The sequence below is a fragment of the Prinia subflava genome, chromosome 4, assembly GCF_021018805.1.
Source record: "Prinia subflava isolate CZ2003 ecotype Zambia chromosome 4, Cam_Psub_1.2, whole genome shotgun sequence".
Taxonomy (NCBI): Eukaryota; Metazoa; Chordata; class Aves; order Passeriformes; family Cisticolidae; genus Prinia; species Prinia subflava.
The window spans coordinates 61,673,447-61,691,887 of NC_086250.1; the positions used below are offsets into that span (position 1 = coordinate 61,673,447).

At 41.5% G+C, this 18,441-nt stretch overlaps 1 protein-coding gene across 5 annotated transcripts in view; it reads left to right on the plus strand.

Moving 5' to 3' along the window:
* SLC26A5 (solute carrier family 26 member 5) overlaps positions 1-17,100 on the plus strand; it is a 33,951-nt gene extending 16,851 nt beyond the window's left edge. For 4 of the 5 annotated variants that reach the window (XM_063396919.1, XM_063396917.1, XM_063396918.1 and 1 more), the window contains exons 5-20: positions 816-926; positions 1,460-1,641; positions 2,141-2,305; positions 3,703-3,855; positions 5,072-5,154; positions 5,249-5,396; positions 7,108-7,221; positions 7,513-7,590; positions 8,707-8,802; positions 9,567-9,673; positions 10,833-10,902; positions 12,270-12,362; positions 13,259-13,381; positions 14,244-14,450; positions 14,709-14,763; positions 15,310-17,100. In XM_063396919.1, coding sequence (XP_063252989.1) covers positions 816-926; positions 1,460-1,641; positions 2,141-2,305; positions 3,703-3,855; positions 5,072-5,154; positions 5,249-5,396; positions 7,108-7,221; positions 7,513-7,590; positions 8,707-8,802; positions 9,567-9,673; positions 10,833-10,902; positions 12,270-12,362; positions 13,259-13,381; positions 14,244-14,450; positions 14,709-14,763; positions 15,310-15,452 — 1,928 coding nt within the window. In that variant the 3' untranslated portion in view covers positions 15,453-17,100. The remainder of the gene's footprint in view (positions 1-815; positions 927-1,459; positions 1,642-2,140; positions 2,306-3,702; positions 3,856-5,071; positions 5,155-5,248; positions 5,397-7,107; positions 7,222-7,512; positions 7,591-8,706; positions 8,803-9,566; positions 9,674-10,832; positions 10,903-12,269; positions 12,363-13,258; positions 13,382-14,243; positions 14,451-14,708; positions 14,764-15,309) is intronic. The other variant, XM_063396920.1, reaches the window with a different exon arrangement.
* The last annotated feature ends 1,341 nt before the right edge of the window (positions 17,101-18,441 follow it).

Sequence of the window (18,441 nt, forward strand, 5' to 3'; positions counted from 1 at the left end):
TATCACATGGTGTACACCACTTGCTTGTGAGCCTGGTCCCATGATAAGCACACCCTGAGTCACACAGAGGGTGGGAGATGTTCTTCCCTGGTGTCCCTTAGAGCTGTTCCCCCAAAGCTCCCTGCCAGCCCCCACTACAGATGGGAACAATGTGCATGGCATTCCACTGCATGCAACTGGACAGGGCTTAGTGACAAAAAGGACTTTGTTTTGGGGAAGAATATCAGACTGTATAAGCTCTGTGACCTTACAGATTGCCAGAAATTCTTCTCTGTGTATTTTACCTTTGGAAGCATTTTTTGTGGAAACAGAAACTGTTATGTCATCCCAGTCATTCTGGGGTGAGGGAAGAGGAAAGTGTTAAGTCAGTTATAGATTGCCATGAACACCATGTCTGATCAGAAAAGAAAAAGTCAAATGTGTCCCACTTGTTATGAGGGTCTGTGTGTTTCTAACTAGATTCTTCTGCAGATGAAAACAAAAGCACCAAAGGCATTTGTTGGCCATTAAGGAGAGTTTCCACCCACAAGGGCAAAACAGGTGCACAAGTGTACACACAAACACACACACACCTGCAGTGCCTGTAAATAGAGACTTTGGTTTCCTGACTCAACCCATCATGTTTCCAGGAACTGCCCTATAGTATTATATATTTTAAAGACTATTCACTGAAAGATATCCTGTTTGTTAAACCTGGGACAAGTCTCCAGATTTCCTATTAGGTATGTTCAGTTTTAGTAGGCTTAAATCCCTTTGCTTCAGGTGGTTTATTTTTTGTTGTTTACCTAACATATGTATTTGTGTTTGTTTTCTAGGTTTAGCCTATGCTTTGCTGGCAGCTGTTCCCCCAGTATTTGGCCTATATTCTTCATTTTATCCTGTTTTTCTATATACTTTTTTTGGAACCTCCAAGCACATATCAATAGGTAAATCTGTATGGATAACTGAAAGTGTGAGTGTGTGTGTGTTTAATAAAGCTGTAAAAAGTAAAATTGGAGAAAGTGTAGTTGTTTTCCATGAATTCAAATTTAAGTGCATAGGAGAAACACAAATGTGTGGAACATAACCAGTACTTTTATTGTTAGTTTATCCATTTTACTTCGGAAGCAGTAGAAGAGCATGTTGTATCAGATGAGATCTAGAAATGTGTGCTGCAAACTCCTGAGCTATGCTTTCATTGCTGCAGTCAGCTGTCTGTGTGGCCAGAATGAATCTTGAATTTGCAAAATAGAAACTGAGATAGAAAAAAAATGATGGTGTTTACCTTCTGCAGAGGTGTATGTTCACCATCTAACTGGCTTTAATGGTGCTGAGTACTGGAGCAGATTTGGGGACTAAAAATACATTATTAAGGTAGAAAACTCTTGACTTTAGTTTAATTCTACATATCTCAATAAGAACCACTCCTAAAAAAAGAACGTACCAGGATTTTAAGCAATTACTTTCCCTCTTATTTTAGGCACCTTTGCTGTGGTTAGTATGATGGTTGGAGGCGTTGCTGTGAGAGAAGTGCCTGATGGAATGATTTCTCTGGACTCTAATTCTACAAATATTACAGATGTCCTTGAATATTACAGTGCTAGGGACACCAAGAGGGTGCAGGTAGCTGTGGCTCTCGCCTTCCTTTCAGGACTTATCCAGGTATGTGCACACAGTTTGCTGTGAGGGCAGCTGCTGCTGCTGGGCTTGCAGGAGGTGCTGGGTCACGGTGGATCCCTGTAACCAGACTTGGGCTTCTGCACTGCTCCGTGTAGAACACAGGCAACCACATAACAGAACTGGGGCTGGGTGCATTGGAGGCAGCACTTTATCTGGCAACTTAGCTGGACTGGAAAACAGATGGGATCTTCCCTCTTTTCAATTTTTCCTATCCCATCAGAAAAACTCAACTGATGTTCTCTAATCTGTCCATAAATGCATACAAATAATGCCTACATGCATAGCCATATCTCACACTGGACCTGCCAGTGGCATGGAAGGTTGCATGCATTGATGGCTGCTTACTGAACTGGCTTTAGAAAAGCTGAGTTCAGGTTTGTCTGATCTGGCTTGGGCACTGAGGAAAGGAGAGGGATGGGGCTGTGTGCTCTGTCCAGACTACAGGGGGAGTCACAAGGTTGACACTTCTCTTTTGCATTAGTTGTGTTTAGGTTTCCTTCGATTTGGCTTTGTGGCCATCTATCTGACCGAGCCTCTGGTGCGAGGGTTCACCACTGCAGCTGCAGTTCATGTCTTTGTTTCCCAGCTGAAATACCTTCTGGGCATCAAGACCAGCCGCTACAGCGGACCCCTCTCAGTTGTATATGTGAGTAACTGCACCTACTAAACATGCAAACTCTGTGTTGTTCCCAAGCTTTTTCCTGTTTTTATATATTGTTTAGCACTAAGTATAATCTTCAGTATTGAGCACTGGGTATGAGGTCTTTAAGTGCCATAGCAATACATGAATATCTGAAAGTGCAGCCCAAGTGTGACCTGATGGATCCTCACGGTCTGAGATGGGCAGGTTTTGGGGTTCTGCTGAATGTAGATTTGTAATATGAACAGATATTGTTCATTGAAGCAAGTCTCTTGTGTCTTGGGGGAAAATGTGGTCCTGAAATGCTTCACTGTAAATCAGGCATGTTCTGCAAAGCTAGGAAATGTTAGTCTCAGAATCTTTCCACTCTTAAGTGGAAGAAAAGGGAATATCTCAGATGTCTGTGAAAACCTAAGCTTTTGAGCAGATTGATGGCTCAGCAGTAATGAAGCTTCAGGATTTCATCTAGGTGGAGGCTACAGAAAATACTTTGTGGGAATCTTTTGTATGTTTGGGCAGATACAACAAACCTTTTGGAAACAAGTCTGCATTAATGATTAATTGCAAAATTTGCCATTCAGTTTACTAATCTGGGAACCAGTCATACTAACTGCCAAACAAATAGAAGGGAAGTTACAAATTCAAGATCCATACTACCAGGACATCTTGAAAGTATAACATCCTGACAGTTGTTGCAATTTTCAATCTGCATAAGAAGGAGTATGTTCATCTTCTTTCAAAGACCTCTCCAGAGGTTATTTATTTATTTTAATGCAGGGGAAGAAGTAATCAGTATGGGGAATTATTTATCCTCTAGCCACTTGTGTATTCCAGCAGGTTTTTTTTCTAACACCCTTTTAGTAAGCTTTTTCAATTAAAAGGTTATTTGCAATAATGGCCAGTTCAGCAGCATTGCAGGATCACTGTTATTTAACCATATTGTTATGGCAACCTCAATAGTTCTATCAGCAGCTTTATTGTTTAAGAATAGTTTAGGCAGCTCTAAGTAAATGTGACTTGCCAAAGAATATTTGAAGGTATTAGAAGGAGTTTGCATTTATTGCTTTCAGGTAGCTGCCAGTGAGGAATATGTGTGAAAACATTGAGAGGCGTGGTTTAGTTTAGGCTTTTTACCCCATTAAAGTTTTTTCTCGAGATTTTTGCCCCCTTTAAGGAACACTGATATTGTAAATTATTGAATTGCATTTCTCTCACTGAGATACTCTAGTCTTCTGTGTTTTGTAGGAACAATGAGTATTTTGGTGAGGCCCTTGTTCACTGTGGTTATAAATTTGGAATGAAACCACAGCTGAAAAGCAATGTATAATTTGCTCTTTTGTGGCAAATCTCCATGAAGATTCTATTTCCTTAAGAATAATTATGATGCTTCTGGTATGTTACAGAGCCTAGCTGCCGTGTTTTCAAAAATAACAACAACCAATATTGCTACATTGATTGTTGGATCAACGTGCATTGTTCTATTGCTGGTTGGCAAGGAAATCAATCTCCGGTTTAAGAAGAAGCTCCCAGTTCCTATTCCTATGGAAATCATTGTGGTAAGCCAGTTGGGAAATTCTACAGCTGAATTATATAGCTATTCTGTATAGCTGTTCTAAAGCTGTAGAAAGTATCTCGTGTTCTATCTTCTCTTACTGAGCTCAAGAGTAACTTCCGTTGAACATAATTCATTTGAGCCTTAATCCAATTGGCTTTTCCTAAAGTTAAGAACTGGAATGCCCATATGGAAAGCATAAAGTCATAAAGAAGAATTGAAAAACAATTGAAACACCCCCAGTCCCCTATAGCAATGGGTAGATGTATATATGTGTTGTAAAACCCTCTCTTGTCCAGGGCACCTGACTGATTCTCTGCCAGACAGTGCAGAGTGTCTGGAGTGGCATTTCCCACTTGGAGTCCAAGAGCTCAGAACCCTTTCCTAAAGGAAGATGCTTACAGATGCCTGTTCAGAGGTTCTGCAGGGCTTGCTTGCTTTTTGAAATGCAGTAGCAGAAAGAAGAGCAAGAACCATCAGGACTTAATGTTCTTTCTCTGTTTCTGAGAGTGATAACTGGCTGCTGATTCTGTTTCAAGTGGCTATTCTAAAGTACCTGTGTAAAACAGACTATCATGATAGGCACACAAAGCCTTCAGCTCAGACAACCTTTTGGCATTAAAAGTGATTTGATTTAAAAATGAGTTCTCCAATTACTACAACTCTCAAAAGAGCTGCACATATTGGAGTCGAGAAAGGGAATAATTGAAGTTATGGGCACAGTCTAGATAGAAGGAACAAAGGAAAGGGATGCTGGTGAGAGATTGGGGAGATGGTGTAAAAGGTTATTTTTTGATAGGCAATAACAAGACAATGTTCTTTTTTTTTGCCATTGCATCAGTTCTCTTTACAGGTAGCAGGCTATGCACATGCAAATAAACCAGTGTACACAGGCAGGAGTGTCCTTGCATTTAAATTTTCCAATATACTAATCTGCCTAAGCTTGGCTTAGGCAAAGGGAATTTGAGTGATTCATACCATAGCATCTTCCATTTAGCTGTTTACAAAAAAACCTATAAAATCAGGATGAGTTGGATATGATGAGGGGAAAACCATGATACTTCCTTTTTGTCTGCTTTTTTAGCCCCTAATTCATAGAAAACTGATTGACAAATGTAATCCCTTGTGTGTATTAATCATAGTCAGCTAACCTTCATATCTCTTCAGGTGGCTTTATCTCTTTTTAGATAACGTTTACAAATATGTTTGTGGATTTTTAGGTCATTATTGGCACAGGAGTTTCAGCTGGAATGAATCTCAATGAGTCATACAAAGTGGATGTTGTTGGGAATATTCCTCAAGGGTAGGGATGATACATTCTTATTTAGACTGTGCCTTTTCTGTATTGCATATAGTTCTTATTGTATTAATTTATAAATATTAATTTCATCTCCAAGGTTACGTGCACCAACAATTCCTGAGATTCAGCTAATCCCAGCAATATTTATGGATGCAATAGCAATAGCAATAGTTGGATTTTCAATGACTGCATCAATGGCCAAGATCTTTGCCATTAAACATGGTTACACTATCGATGGGAATCAGGTAAAAGTAGTGAGGTTGTTTTGTTGGAAATTCTCAGTAGCACCTTTGTTACTTTGTAATGTTATCATTAAAGAAGTGTGATATTGGCAAAAATGAGGGTTTTTTCAGTAGTGGAATCAGGCCAGATTTTTGACATCCTACACATTTAAAGGCCAGGAATTAGTTTAAGTTCCTCTTCTGGCTATGTTTAAATAACCAGTTCACTTTTAGCTTCATTTTGGGAAACTTGCTTCTGCTGTACTTGGACATACGCGTGAATATTAATTTCTGGGACAGATGTTACTTGACCTCGCTGTCCTGGTGAGCAGCTACATTTTCCCTGCATTCTGTAATAGAGCAAAACATAGAGGTCCCATGTGATAAATACAGTACCTTGTGTGTCAAAGAATTCTTGTCTAGAGTTTAAAAGTTGCAATTATGTTTTATAGTTTCTTTTCATGCCCGTCCATTGCAAATGGGCAACTTGTCATTTTCTGGGGCAGCAATTGGCCCTGTCTGTACTCAGCATTCTGACCATGATTTGAGTGATAAGGACTGTGTTTAGGACTCCCTAAAATGAAAATGATGTGTTCTCCTCACCTACTCTGGCCTTCCTGTGCAATTTAGAATCAATACCTCAATTGGATTACTGGTTGATATCATTGTGGTGTCAAGGGAGACAGAGTTCCTGTGCTGTAACCCATCTCCTAGAGCACACATCTGACACAGCACAGATCAGCTGTTCCCCCCTTATCAAAATGATTGCCTTCCTCTGAGAGTAAATGAAGTTTACCTATAGAGTTTTACATCTGGTCAGGTGAATCTCATCCTTCATGTCATTGTGCTCCATTACCCAAAGAGAGAAGAGGACAACATTGTAGCTGCATGAATGTGATTGACTCCATTTACCTTAAACATAATTATGGCTGACCTGAGTTAAGCATCTCAATCTTTTCCTCAGGAGTTCCAGGTGCTGCTTCACCTGGGTGTTAAACTGTAGAACTCCTTGTTACAGTAGCAGTGCTTGCCAAGGGTTTATATTAATCCAAAAATAATTGTACAAACACAAAAACTAAAACTCATTGAGAATTATTTGAAATGTATGACTCCAATCACTCAATTACAAATAGCAGGAATGAAGAGTAGTCTTCATTACAAGCAAATCATTTCTTAGGTATCAGAAATGCAGTACTGAGGTACTGACCTCACTCATGGGAGCAGTTCTCACATGGGATCTTCCTGAGGAAGCAGTGGGCACTCATTGGTTTTGTCATGTGCAGCAATTACCACTCATGGAAACACAGGCAGGGCTGCTCATGGTTTTAAACATGTAGGGTGGGAAGCAAAGAATGGTGTTTGCATAAGAAAACATTTTTAATGTATATTCAGGGTTAAAAGTCAAATTATCCCCAAGATGAAAAAATCCTTCAGACAAGCAGTGCTGTTGTTCATTTTAGTTTCTGGTCTGATTAATTCTTGTAACACTTAGGGATGGGAAATGTCTCCAGCATTTCATCAGAGACTTTATTTAACAGATGATTTAACATGCATCAGCTTGTGCATGTCTGAGAACTACAAGTATAAGCTACAATTATGTTGCTTATTCTTTACAATGAAGTTGCTAGAAAGCACTGTAAATAAGATGTGGTTGTTAATGTCAGTGGATAGTTCCAGCTTGGTACACCTGCTAGGTATAACTGCCTTTGGCTTTTTCCTCTACTGTTTAACACAGGAACTTATTGCCTTGGGAATATGCAACTCTGTGGGGTCATTTTTCCAAACCTTTTCAATCACATGCTCAATGTCTCGGAGTCTTGTCCAGGAAAGCACTGGAGGAAGAACTCAGGTATGTAGAATACTCAAATCCTGAGCCAAACAAAGTTTACTCTTTGGAGCTCCAAAACTAAATGTCTGTATTTCTCTGCCTAGGCCAGGAGAAATAACTGGAGTTTCCAATGTTTCAAATCCAGACTGGGTCAGCATAGAAAGTGGCATGATAGGCAAAATGGGTGAACTGAATGGAAGGAGTCAAAAGTCATTTGAACAACCAGCCTTGTTGGAAGCACAAGGGGTTATCTAATCAGTGATATTTCCCCCTGGAGACACTTCTAAATAATGTCTGGCTTTTTTTGTTCAGGTTGCAGGGACACTTGCTGCAGTTATGGTTCTGTTGGTCATTGTGGCTATTGGATACCTTTTTGAACCACTTCCACAGGTAAGGGAGTTTTGCATATTAGACATTGCACTGAGTGTTACCAGAGGCCCATGAGTGTTGCTAAAACTTGAGATTGTGAGAGGGTTTGTAAACAGCACTTAGGCTTTGATACAGAAACCTTTAAATTTTGTATGCATTTTTGCTGTAAATTAACCTAGAAATAAATAATGTTTTGAACAATCCAGGATGCTTTTTTTGAATGATCCAGCATGCAGTATTGGATATCCTGGACTCTGTCTTTAGAACATAAGAATACCTTCAAGCAATTCCCCTTTAGAACTATTTAGGTTGGAAAAGACTTTTAAGATCATTGAGTGCAGCTGCCAAGCACTCAGCACTGCCAAGCCCACCACTGAATCACATCCCTGAGTGCCACATCTACTCACTTTAAATATCTCCAGGGATGGTGACTCAGCCATTTCCTGGGTAGCCTTGTCAGTTCTTGACAAACATTTCCATGAAGAAATACTGAGTGCAGGGGGACAATCACCACCCTGGACCTGCTGGCCAAATTTGATTACAGCATAGGAATTCTGGGTTGAGGTTAAAAAGTTAAAAGAAAGTCACATCTTGGCTAGTAGAAGGCTGGGGCTGGATAATTGCTCAGCATAATGAGTTTGGTTTGCTGCTATTTATACTTAATTGTATAAAAGTATATTTATGTGATTAAGTGTATTTCTGACTTTAAGAAAATCTGTTTCTGGTGATGTGGAAAGGACAATGCACAATTCCTGTGTCTTGTTATAGGAGTTGGACCTTGGGTTACAACTATATGACTGTTGCAGGAATTGTTTCAGTGTGTTGTAGAGAAACATGAATTTAAGATTATAGTCTACTGCTTCAGGCACTGTAAGTGCAGCAGCAGGAAGTGTAGGAGCATGTGATTCCTCTTGCTAGGAAAGAGTAAATCAAACTGAACTGAGCTGGTTTGCCATTTCTGCAGCTGCAGGAAAAGCACTTGTCCACTGAAAAGTTGTGGGTTTTTAAATAGAACATCTGTTTGGCAGACTTGTATCAGTTTTAAAGCACAGAATAGTTATTAGTGATTCTTTGAAGTTCTTACTTGGCATTGGGGTTTTTTTGCTTCTGAAAATCATATTTTTGCAACGTTCTTAGACAGTGCTAGCTGCAATTGTCATGGTGAACCTGAAGGGAATGTTTAAACAGTTTGGAGATATCATGCACTTCTGGAGAACCAGTAAGATCGAGATGGTGAGTATTGCACAGCTCAGTGCATATATTTTACTATATTAAATTCATTGCTGTCCCCCCAAAAACCTACCAAGGAGTTACAAGTTAGTGTTGTATTGCAGATGAACATGAGACAGGGAGCTGTAAGTACCCTGGGAGAGTGATCTGTTGGGGACAAGAATCTTTTTGTTGTTGCTCAACAATCTTGTAACTCAGGCCAGAAGTAGTCTGCTTGCAGTAAAAGTGAAGCTCTGGCAGTTTTGCTGTAGGGACTGCACTGAAGGCTGTAGGAATATGTGAGAAGAATTTGAAAACTGAGTAACGGAAAACCACTTGAGGTATTTGCCATCTTTTAAGACAAACCAAATACCTGGCTGTAGTGGGCCAGAGCTAAGAGTGTATTGGAGGGAAAAATTTGGTGGCATTTCTCTCCTGGATGTACTGGCTGATGGACCTGAGTTAGAGCTACTTGCAAGCCTTGAGTATTTTTTTTTTATCCTAAGGTATTTGGAGTCTGATGATGATAGAACAGGATTCCTTGGAGAATAGGACTTAAGGCATTAATTAATATTGTGACAGTTAGTCAGATGTTAGCTCCAGTGGAGCCTGGACCTTTTATGCCCTTCTGAAAGGTGAAGGGAATTTCCATCTTCCATTGTGATGGGTTACATTAGAGCCTGTTCCTGATCAGAAGTGATACACAGGTTTTGAGGTTGGGCTGTGCTGTTGTTTTTGTTGTTAACAGAAAAGGATGCATAATAATTCAGACCTTCTCTTTGTTTTAGGCCATCTGGGTGGTAGCTTTTGTGGCTTCTCTTTTCCTGGGACTAGACTATGGTTTGCTTACTGCAGTAACATTTGCAATGATAACCGTTATTTACAGAACACAAAGGTCAGATTTCTTCTTTATCAAAATTAGTGTTTGCTGATCTTCTATGTGGTTTTGTTTGGTTAAGGGGTGCAAATAAACAGAAGTTCATTCCACCTTCTTCAACTGCACACTGTATGGAATTTCCTTCCTAATATAGGTCATGCTCTTTGGCTCTGATCCAGGGTTCACATTTTCTTTTTCTGAGAACAAAATTTTTAGGGGGCATGAACTTGCACTCTCAGTAATAAACAGAAGATATTTCATTTCTCATAGTGGTTAATCTTGTTTATTTTTTTTAATGCTTAGAGTTTAGAACTTTAAATCTTCTTGCTGCCAGTTTCAGTGCATGATTACATTTTGTATGTACTAATTGTCACGAGCAAGCTGAAGTTGTAACAGGCTATCATGGGTTGAATGCTTTGGTATTTTAAAAGAAAGTTCTAATTTGTAAAATACTGTGGCTGTTTCTCTAGTTTTCAAGTCACTTCTCTCCATTCAAAGTGACGAAGCTCTTACTGTGAAGCCTTCCAGGTCTACAGTGAAAAGATTTCTTGTATATGTGGATAGGACAGGCATGTGAGGCTTCCAGGCTCAAGGTCTGGGACAGGTGGAAACTGTGTAAAAGTCTTGGTTTCATCTGCGTTGTAATGAAAGCAAATTGGGAGATTTCCACTCTGTGTAAATAAGAGTATTTTCCTGCCATCTCTGTACAGTTTTATTCTTGCAAACAGAACAGTAATGTACTTTGCTGTCAGAGTTCTTCTGAGTTGGGAATATTCATCTGCTTAGGCATTGTCCTGGGAGCATAGTGGCTCTTTGAAATTGCAGCATATTTTCTGCCATTTTGAGTTTGCATATTTGCAAGACAGTCAATAGAGTTGCACCAGTTGGTGCTGCAGAGAATTTGCCCTGTACTTTTGTATGCTTTGACTTACACTTTTCAGAAAATGACAGCATTTCAGTGCTAAGTTTATAAATTGTTTTTGCACTGACAGAAACAAACTGTGTTTTAATTGTGTTCTTCCATAAACGGCTCACTGCTTTTAACCATGTTTAGATAATCCTGTACCAGATAGGCCCTGCAGAATAACAATTTAAACCAAGTTTCAGTCTGTGTTAAACACTCACTTTTCCACTGTATAAGTGATAATACAGAAATACTTGTTTCCTTTCTCTCTAGGCCTGAATACAGAATCCTTGGTCAGATTCCTAACACTGACATCTACTGTGATGTGGAAGAGTACGAAGAGGTAGGAACGTGTTCTTCTGCATTGAGTAGTTTCAATTCAGTGGAACAAAGCTGTGGCAATTTGCTGCCTTGCCCTGCCACACTGCACTTGCAGTGCTGGCTGCTGGGCATTTGCCTGTGTTGAAAGGAAAGAAATAAATTTGGGTTTAGTAGTAAAAGTTGCTTTGTTCAAAATGCGAGCTCTTTCTACTGCACGTACATTTCACCAGGCTGGGATTAAATGTAGTTTTATACCAGTTCCATTGTCCAGGTGTTTGGAATACCACTGCCAGCCCTGCTGTGTACACAAGGGCATCCAGGCCACCTTCGTTATGTGTGTGGCAGCAGTGCATGGAATCCATGGAACCCAGAACTTGTGTGTTCTTCAGAACTGCACAAACTGTTCAAAACAGCATCCCCCCCATCCCCTGCTCATTAAAAATACATGATTAATGACACAATTGCTCTCCATGCATTTAGCTTCTCATAACTGCCCTTTTGTTCAACCAGAAGTTGATGAAAGCATTACATTTTGTCAGTGCAGTGGATATAAACATGCTGTATTTATTCCCAAAGAGCAGCTACAATTTTCTGCACTCTCTGCTATGTTCTCAGAGATGCTGCCGTGAAAGTTACATCCTCCTTTACTGAGGAACCAGTCTGTAAAAACCTATGGAAAAAGCTAATGCAGTTCTGCTTTAAATATGATGCTAAGCAGGAGTGTGAGTGCACACATTTATATCTGTATGCAAAGGAGAGGAGGCTTCATTTCTGTCACACTGAATGCAGCCAGCATTTCCTCCTGGGTAAAGGTGGGGTTGGCAGCATATGGCAGGCTGGGCCTCTGCTGCTGGCCAGGTCATTTGCATGCAAAATGTCACAGTTCAGCCTGTTTAGAGGTGACTGCATTTAAAGTAGGGGAGAGGAGTGAATATCAAGACCTGTTTGAAGGTCTGAAGAAAACCAAAGATTTGAAAGGTTGGTTTTTTGGTACCTGGGAAGTCGAGAAAGAAGAAGAGAGAAAGAGGGAAATAAGTTGTTATGCCTGTAGAAAGGGAGGCTAAAAGGAAGCAATTCTAGGAGAGCATGATTTCCTCGTGGTAATACCAGCTGCAAATAGCAACATCAGAGAACTGCAAATATTTAATTTTTTTATGGCTGTACATTTTGGTGTAATATAGAAGGAGAAATGTTACCAGGCATTGATCGTGTGCAGTATCACACTGGGAAAGGGGGAGGTTCCAATCTGGTTGCCTTTGCTCACAACAGTGCCAGCCTTCTTTATCTGGCACGTGCTGAGAGCATCCAGACTGGTGCATGTTCTTGTGTCTTGTGATCACACAGGGGCTTTCGTTCTGTTTAACTGTGCACATCCAATATTTTCCTTAGGTTAAAGAATATCCTGGAATCAAAATATTTCAAGCTAATACATCTCTTTATTTTGCTAATAGTGAGTCCTATACAAGAGCACTGAAGAAAAAGGTGAGTAAAGTAAATTCTTTAATGTCTGTGTCCTGAAAATTCAGACTGGCTCCTGAAACATGCTCATCTTTCAGCTCCTTTAGTGGAGCCTTTAGCACAGTGTTTCTCAGCCTGGTGTTGTGTAAAATATGAGAAGGTGACCCTCCAGCCAGCTACAAATTATCTTAGGAAGCAACAACATGGTGGGAGGGAATAAACAGACAAAGTGTAGCTTCATACTGACTGCTCGTTAGTGGAAAGTGGTGGGTGCAGAGCACAAACCGCTCAAACCTTTGTTTTTCAGCAGGGAACTAGTTGCTGAGCTGAAAACAGAATGGGAACAAAAGTTTCCTTGTTGGGTAACTAACTTTACTGCAGTGTAAGACCGTGGAATACTGTGGGCGTTTAGTGCCTCTCATGGGCGAGAGAGGAGCTGCACGCAGGGCGTGCCTTGCTGCCCTGTCACCCTGCTCTCACTAGGTGGCCGTGGCCACAGCACAACCCCCTGACCCGGGGACAACTGCACTGTACTAACTTGTGAAAAATCTTTCTGTAGCTCCCACGGCGAGTCTTGTACAAAACAGGTGGGTGGTACTTGCCCTCACAAAGCCAGAGATATTAGTGATCATTGCCCAGTGCACTTCCCTCGCTCTGCTCTCTGCACTCCAATCAGCGTTTGGTTGAAACACGACACTCTCTGATCTCAAGAAAAGAATGAGATGCATCTTTCCCTCATTGTTAACACAGTGCTTGCCAATGATTCCTTCTTTACACTGTTCTCACCCCCACCAAGGGAAGCTGGAAAATGCAGGCTTCTTGTTGAAATTTACGGCAGTGATTAATTTGGTGCAAATTGATACTCCGGCGCCATCCTAACAAGCTGAATCTCCTCTGATCATAGTTTCTTCTCCTGACAGACTGGAGTGGACCCTAGTGCCTTGTTAGCAGCGAGGAGAAAAGCCCAGAAGCGCCATGCCAAGGAGATAAAGGCAGCAAATAAATACAGAACGAAGGCTGTGCTGAAGCTGGTGAGCTCTTCGGTAAATATTTACCTCTGCTTTATCAGCTCACAGGTGTCACCACTCTTGTGTTTTATACAAGGTGTGCTGCTCAGGGAGCAAGTGCTGTGCAGTGGGGACAGGTGGCTGCAGGATCAGCGTAGGGACCAGAGGCTCACTGCTATATTGGATAATTGGGTTGGACCTTGGTTGCATTCAGGTAGCACAGAGTGCACAGAAACTCTCCACACTCTCATGCTGTGTCTCACCGGTGGTGTTGGCAGAAATCAAAGGGACCCTGTCTCTGCCCCTCCCCACACACTTGGAATAATAATGCAGAAATAAGATACAATAAAATTTATTCTAATTAGCATCTCCTGTAACAGGAAGGTGCCATCCCCTCTGCTAATCCTGGCATGGCCAAGACACACTGAGAAGGGTTATTTGGGGCGTGCTTGTACTTTTATGCATGTTTAAGCTCACCACCATGGTGGGAGATGGTGCCATGGGAAACCTAAAAAAGGCCTAACTTGAGAGCCCAATTGCTGTTCTTTACTTTGAATATATAGGTCTTGATGGAATCAGCCAGTGATAAGACAAGGAGATGTAGTAGAACTGTGTCAGTAAGATGAACAGGTGTCAGTGTTTGAGGGAAGTGGGTAATTCAGTCCTGAGAGATCAGCCTTAAGCTGCTTGGGTGTGACTGTAAAAAGGCTGGGCATTAGAGAACAAACCTTGATATACCCAAGACAAGGAAGTGTGTGTGCATGTCAAGCCATGTTCTGTAGTGACCAGAAGCTTGTCCCCTTTTAAAGGCTTAAAGAACACATGAGTGAGGGGAGCAAAGGAATTTACACTGAAAAAGCATTGACTGCCTGTAAGCTTTATTCATCTTCTCTCCCAGAATAACGACGTAGAAGCAAGTGTTAAACACGAGCTAGCAAGTGATGACTTACCTGTGAATGGAAAATTTGCAGATTCCAGTGTACAAGACATGCCTCATGATGAGCATGAACACTTTGTGGAGCCCAAAACAAATATTCACTCTTTAATTCTGGATTTCACCCCAGTGAACTTCGTGGATTCAGTTGGAGCAAAAACACTAAAATCAGTAAGTAGGATGGTTTTTTTTTCTCCAGAAGAACCCACAGAAAACTTCAGATACCTAATAAGGAACCTGTCAGCATGAGGCATAACTTCCTGCTCAAATACATCCAATATCTCACCTAATCACTGGTTTAATTCTATAAGTTTTAGCTGAATACTGGGGAATGTATACTCTGCAGCTTTCACAGTATTTGGCTTCCAGAACTGTGATGTGTATGATGATGTATTATTTGCATTTAACTTGAGCTTAACTCTGTTGTAGATTATAAAAGAATACAAGGAAGTTGGTGTCTGTGTCTGCATTGCCAGCTGTAGTGGTGAGTTGAGATTTTTTTTGGTGAGCTTTATGGGAGAGATTGTGTTTTATCCCCTTCCCTCTGCTCCCGAATTTTCTGCTGCCAGTAGTGCCTCAGTAATATCAGCACTTTACATAAATGTGGATTTGAGGGAAAGCAAGCCCCTATACATTAGAGCCTTAACTTTAGTGAAGGTAGAGCACTGATGAAATGAGCTTTGTGAGGACTGGATCCTGCTCCCAGTTCTTCCACCTGGCAAGCTGTTAATGCCACACTTCGTATCTTGGAATTGTAGTGGTAATGTAATAAGGAAAAAAGCCTGAAACGTCCCAATGTCTGATATTTGGGACTGTAGCATCTTCTGCCAAGAACAGGCCTCTGTCTGGGTCTGCATAAGAGAATTACCTGTTTGGAGTAGAAGTAGCATGTGATCCACCTGTCTCTTTCAAACTTTTTAGTAAGAACAAGTAAGAGAACAAGTTCTCACCTTCCTCCTGGGATGCCATTGTCTTCCATGCTCGTACTTGAGTGGGTGTGCTGATGCCATGTTTGGGTTTTGTTTTGTAGGCCCTGTGATGAATGAGCTGACAAGACTGAATTTCTTTGATGGAAGTGTAACAAGAGAGTTGCTGTTTCACAGCATTCACGATGCTGTCCTGGCTTGCCAAGGGAAAGATGGGTCTGCTGCAAAGGCTGACTCCAACCTTTGAAGAGTGGCATCGAGGAGAATGGGAGCCAGACTTCTGCTGATGGAGACTCTTTCTGAGTATTTAATTTGCACAGTTTGAAGAGAGCCTGGGGCTGTTTGTATCTACGGGTATGGGGTGGTGTTTATTTTTTGTGGGAAGAGTGGATAAGGAAGCGGAAGCCTTCATGCTCTTGAATTTTTTTCCTTCAATCAGGGTATAGCCTTCCAATAATACACAAGCACAAAATTATGCAAGAAAAGAAAATTCAGTGTATTCTGCTGCAATCAGAATCTGGTGGACAAGGTGACATTCCTATTCCTGTTGAGAAAATGGGCACTTTAACTCACTGCGAGTGGGGTCTTGCAGGAGGCAACTGTTCTGCAAGTGCAATACACTGTACCAGTGTCTTTAAAGAACTTTCTTAGATGACTTTTAAAGCCTGATGTCAACGTCTGCATACAACAGATTCGTACAATTTATAATAATCTGTCAGCTGGATTAATGAATTTACACAGGTGGCATTTAGCTGCTGCTGTTTTTAAACCTGGATGGTAGAGTTATATTTTTAAAAATACCTAACCTGTCTCAGCTATACCAATTCTTCATTTTTGCTCTAAGTGAACTCCAAGTCAGAAACTCATTGTTTAATTATTACATTATCAGTATGGTACTTGCACTGCCAAAACTCAACTTTCTAGAAAAGAATACAGCTGATTTTAAGCTAAACTTAATTTAGCTTCAAAGTTTGAAGACAAAACTGGTTTAAGACAGGAATGAAGCCTATTTAAATTAGGAACTGATGCCCTATATGCAGTCTCTTAGGCTGGAATGAATATTTAAGCAAGGTCTAAGGTCTCAGTGATCCAAAGGAAAAAAAGGTACTTTTCTGTTGCCCATCTTTGTCCCAGTACTGCTGCTTCTGCCTGAGCTTTTAAGTGCTTTGAGAAATAAGAACTCAAAAATGGTACATTTGGGTTTTTTAAAAGAAACAGTAGTGTGGGGTTTCTTTTTCTGTTGCCAGCCTGGTGTGAGTCTGCCTCACTTCAGGTGTGAGATGAAAACCATGGACATCATGCAAAAGAAACCTTCAATGGCCCTGTTTTCCTCACAGCAGTCACTGTGAAACTCAGCAGCTGCAGGAACCTAGAAGTGTTTCTCTGTAGTTATTTTGAGAGCACAGGACAAGTGGGGTGTCAGTGCCGTTTCATTCAGCACCCTCAGGTCTCAGGTCCTGTGCATTAGGAATTCAGACACCTTCCTCACCTCTGATCACAGAATGTAATACTCTTATTTTATTTCAGGCTCTGTTGCAGTTTGGGCTTGCTTCAGGTAAACTGTTTCCCAGGAACCAGGGAAGTCAGGGAAGACACTTTATTTCCTCAGACTCCCCTGCTCATAGGGATGGGAAGCTTTCTGCATCAGAAATTGCTGCTTAGCTGGAGTTCAAAGGATGAAGTGCATGCATGTCAAGACATTGTGTGTGCTTATTTAAACGACTTTTGGTACATTTTATAATGTTAACTACTTCAACAAGCCTTTGTATCTACATACAGTATATTTTTCTACTTTCAGCTTGTCGCAGCTTCAGTTTTTAACTCTGTAGTCTCTTCAGTTCACACTGAAATCCTGTCAACTTCCAAAATAAAGTGATGTCACTTACCAAAATTTTCCACTTTGTCTCGGTGAGACTCTGTGTGAGGGACAGGCTGAGGGCTCCAGTTACAAGTGTTTGATGCCAAGGGAGGGGCCAGGAGAGGTTTCCACCTCCGGGCAGGTTTTCCTTGCTGTGCTGGTTCCTGCTCCTCACTTCTGCCACCTCCACAAAGCCTCTCCCCATCAGGCTCCACAGGGATACAACTAAAGCTGATCTCCCATCCTGGCAGTAACAGCTGCACTTGCTGGGGACCTGCTGAAATCTGGACTAAGAACCTTTGCCCAGGAAAGTCCCCCATCCCAGACCATGCAGAAGAAATGCTCCTGCAACCCCCAGCAGTACTGATAACTCATCCCACAGAGGCAAAGCTGGCAGCTTTTGCTCAGCTCTTCCTGTGCTTTGCTGTCAGCAGCTGAAGCACTGCTCCCCCCTGGGAGCCTGAGCCAGCCCCAGGGAAGGGAACCCCCTTCCTCTTCAGCTCACTGATTAACAGCCCACTGTCTAAAAGTTAAATCCCACCTAAAGCTTGTCAGTCCAGCATAACCACCCCACTCCTTTAACCTTGTGACAGGGCTCCAGTGTCTGCAGGGACACGGGAGTGCCTCCCCCCTGCTGCTGAAGCCCAGCCACAGCAGCTGGCACTGGATGCCCTAAACCTGGGTCGGTACCTCCTGATAATCAGGGTCATGTTCCTTTCCCCTCCTTTTTTCACAAGAGCATGGGTGATCATTCAGGATACCTGGTAAGATCCAAACTCCTTCTCCCTACTTCACTTACCCTTCTCAATTAAAAGCTAGACTCGATTTCAAGTGCTGCTCCTGGCAGATAAAGATGCTGTCAGAGCCGCTTTCTGAAAATTCTGTCCCACCACTAAACTTGCATCCCTCCCTAAAACGTTCTTCCTGAAATGACACATTATTGTCACACAGCATGAGATTGCCCAAGTTTCCATATCAAGATACTGACACCAACCAGAATCCTAATCCAGTCCATGGCTGCATACTCTCCCTATTGCACACTTCCAAAAAAATGTCAAAGTGGCTTAATATTCTAAGCTTGATAAATTGATGGGTCTCATTTTTATACAACTGACAATAAAACTTCTCTCACTTCCAAGCAAAGCAGTTCCCACAAGCATTTTCCCTCAGGTATTTCTTCAGGCTCTTCCCCTGAAACCACTTGAATGTAACACTTGAAAGAAAAGGAAAATGGAAGACGATTGTTTTTAGCTGAGCACACCCAGCTCTACAGGAACAGGTCAGATAAATGAGCATTAACCTTCCAAGGCTGCCCGTGGCCAACAACTCCCAGCCACCACTCAGCTACAGAGCACCAGGACCCTGCCAGGGTCAGCCC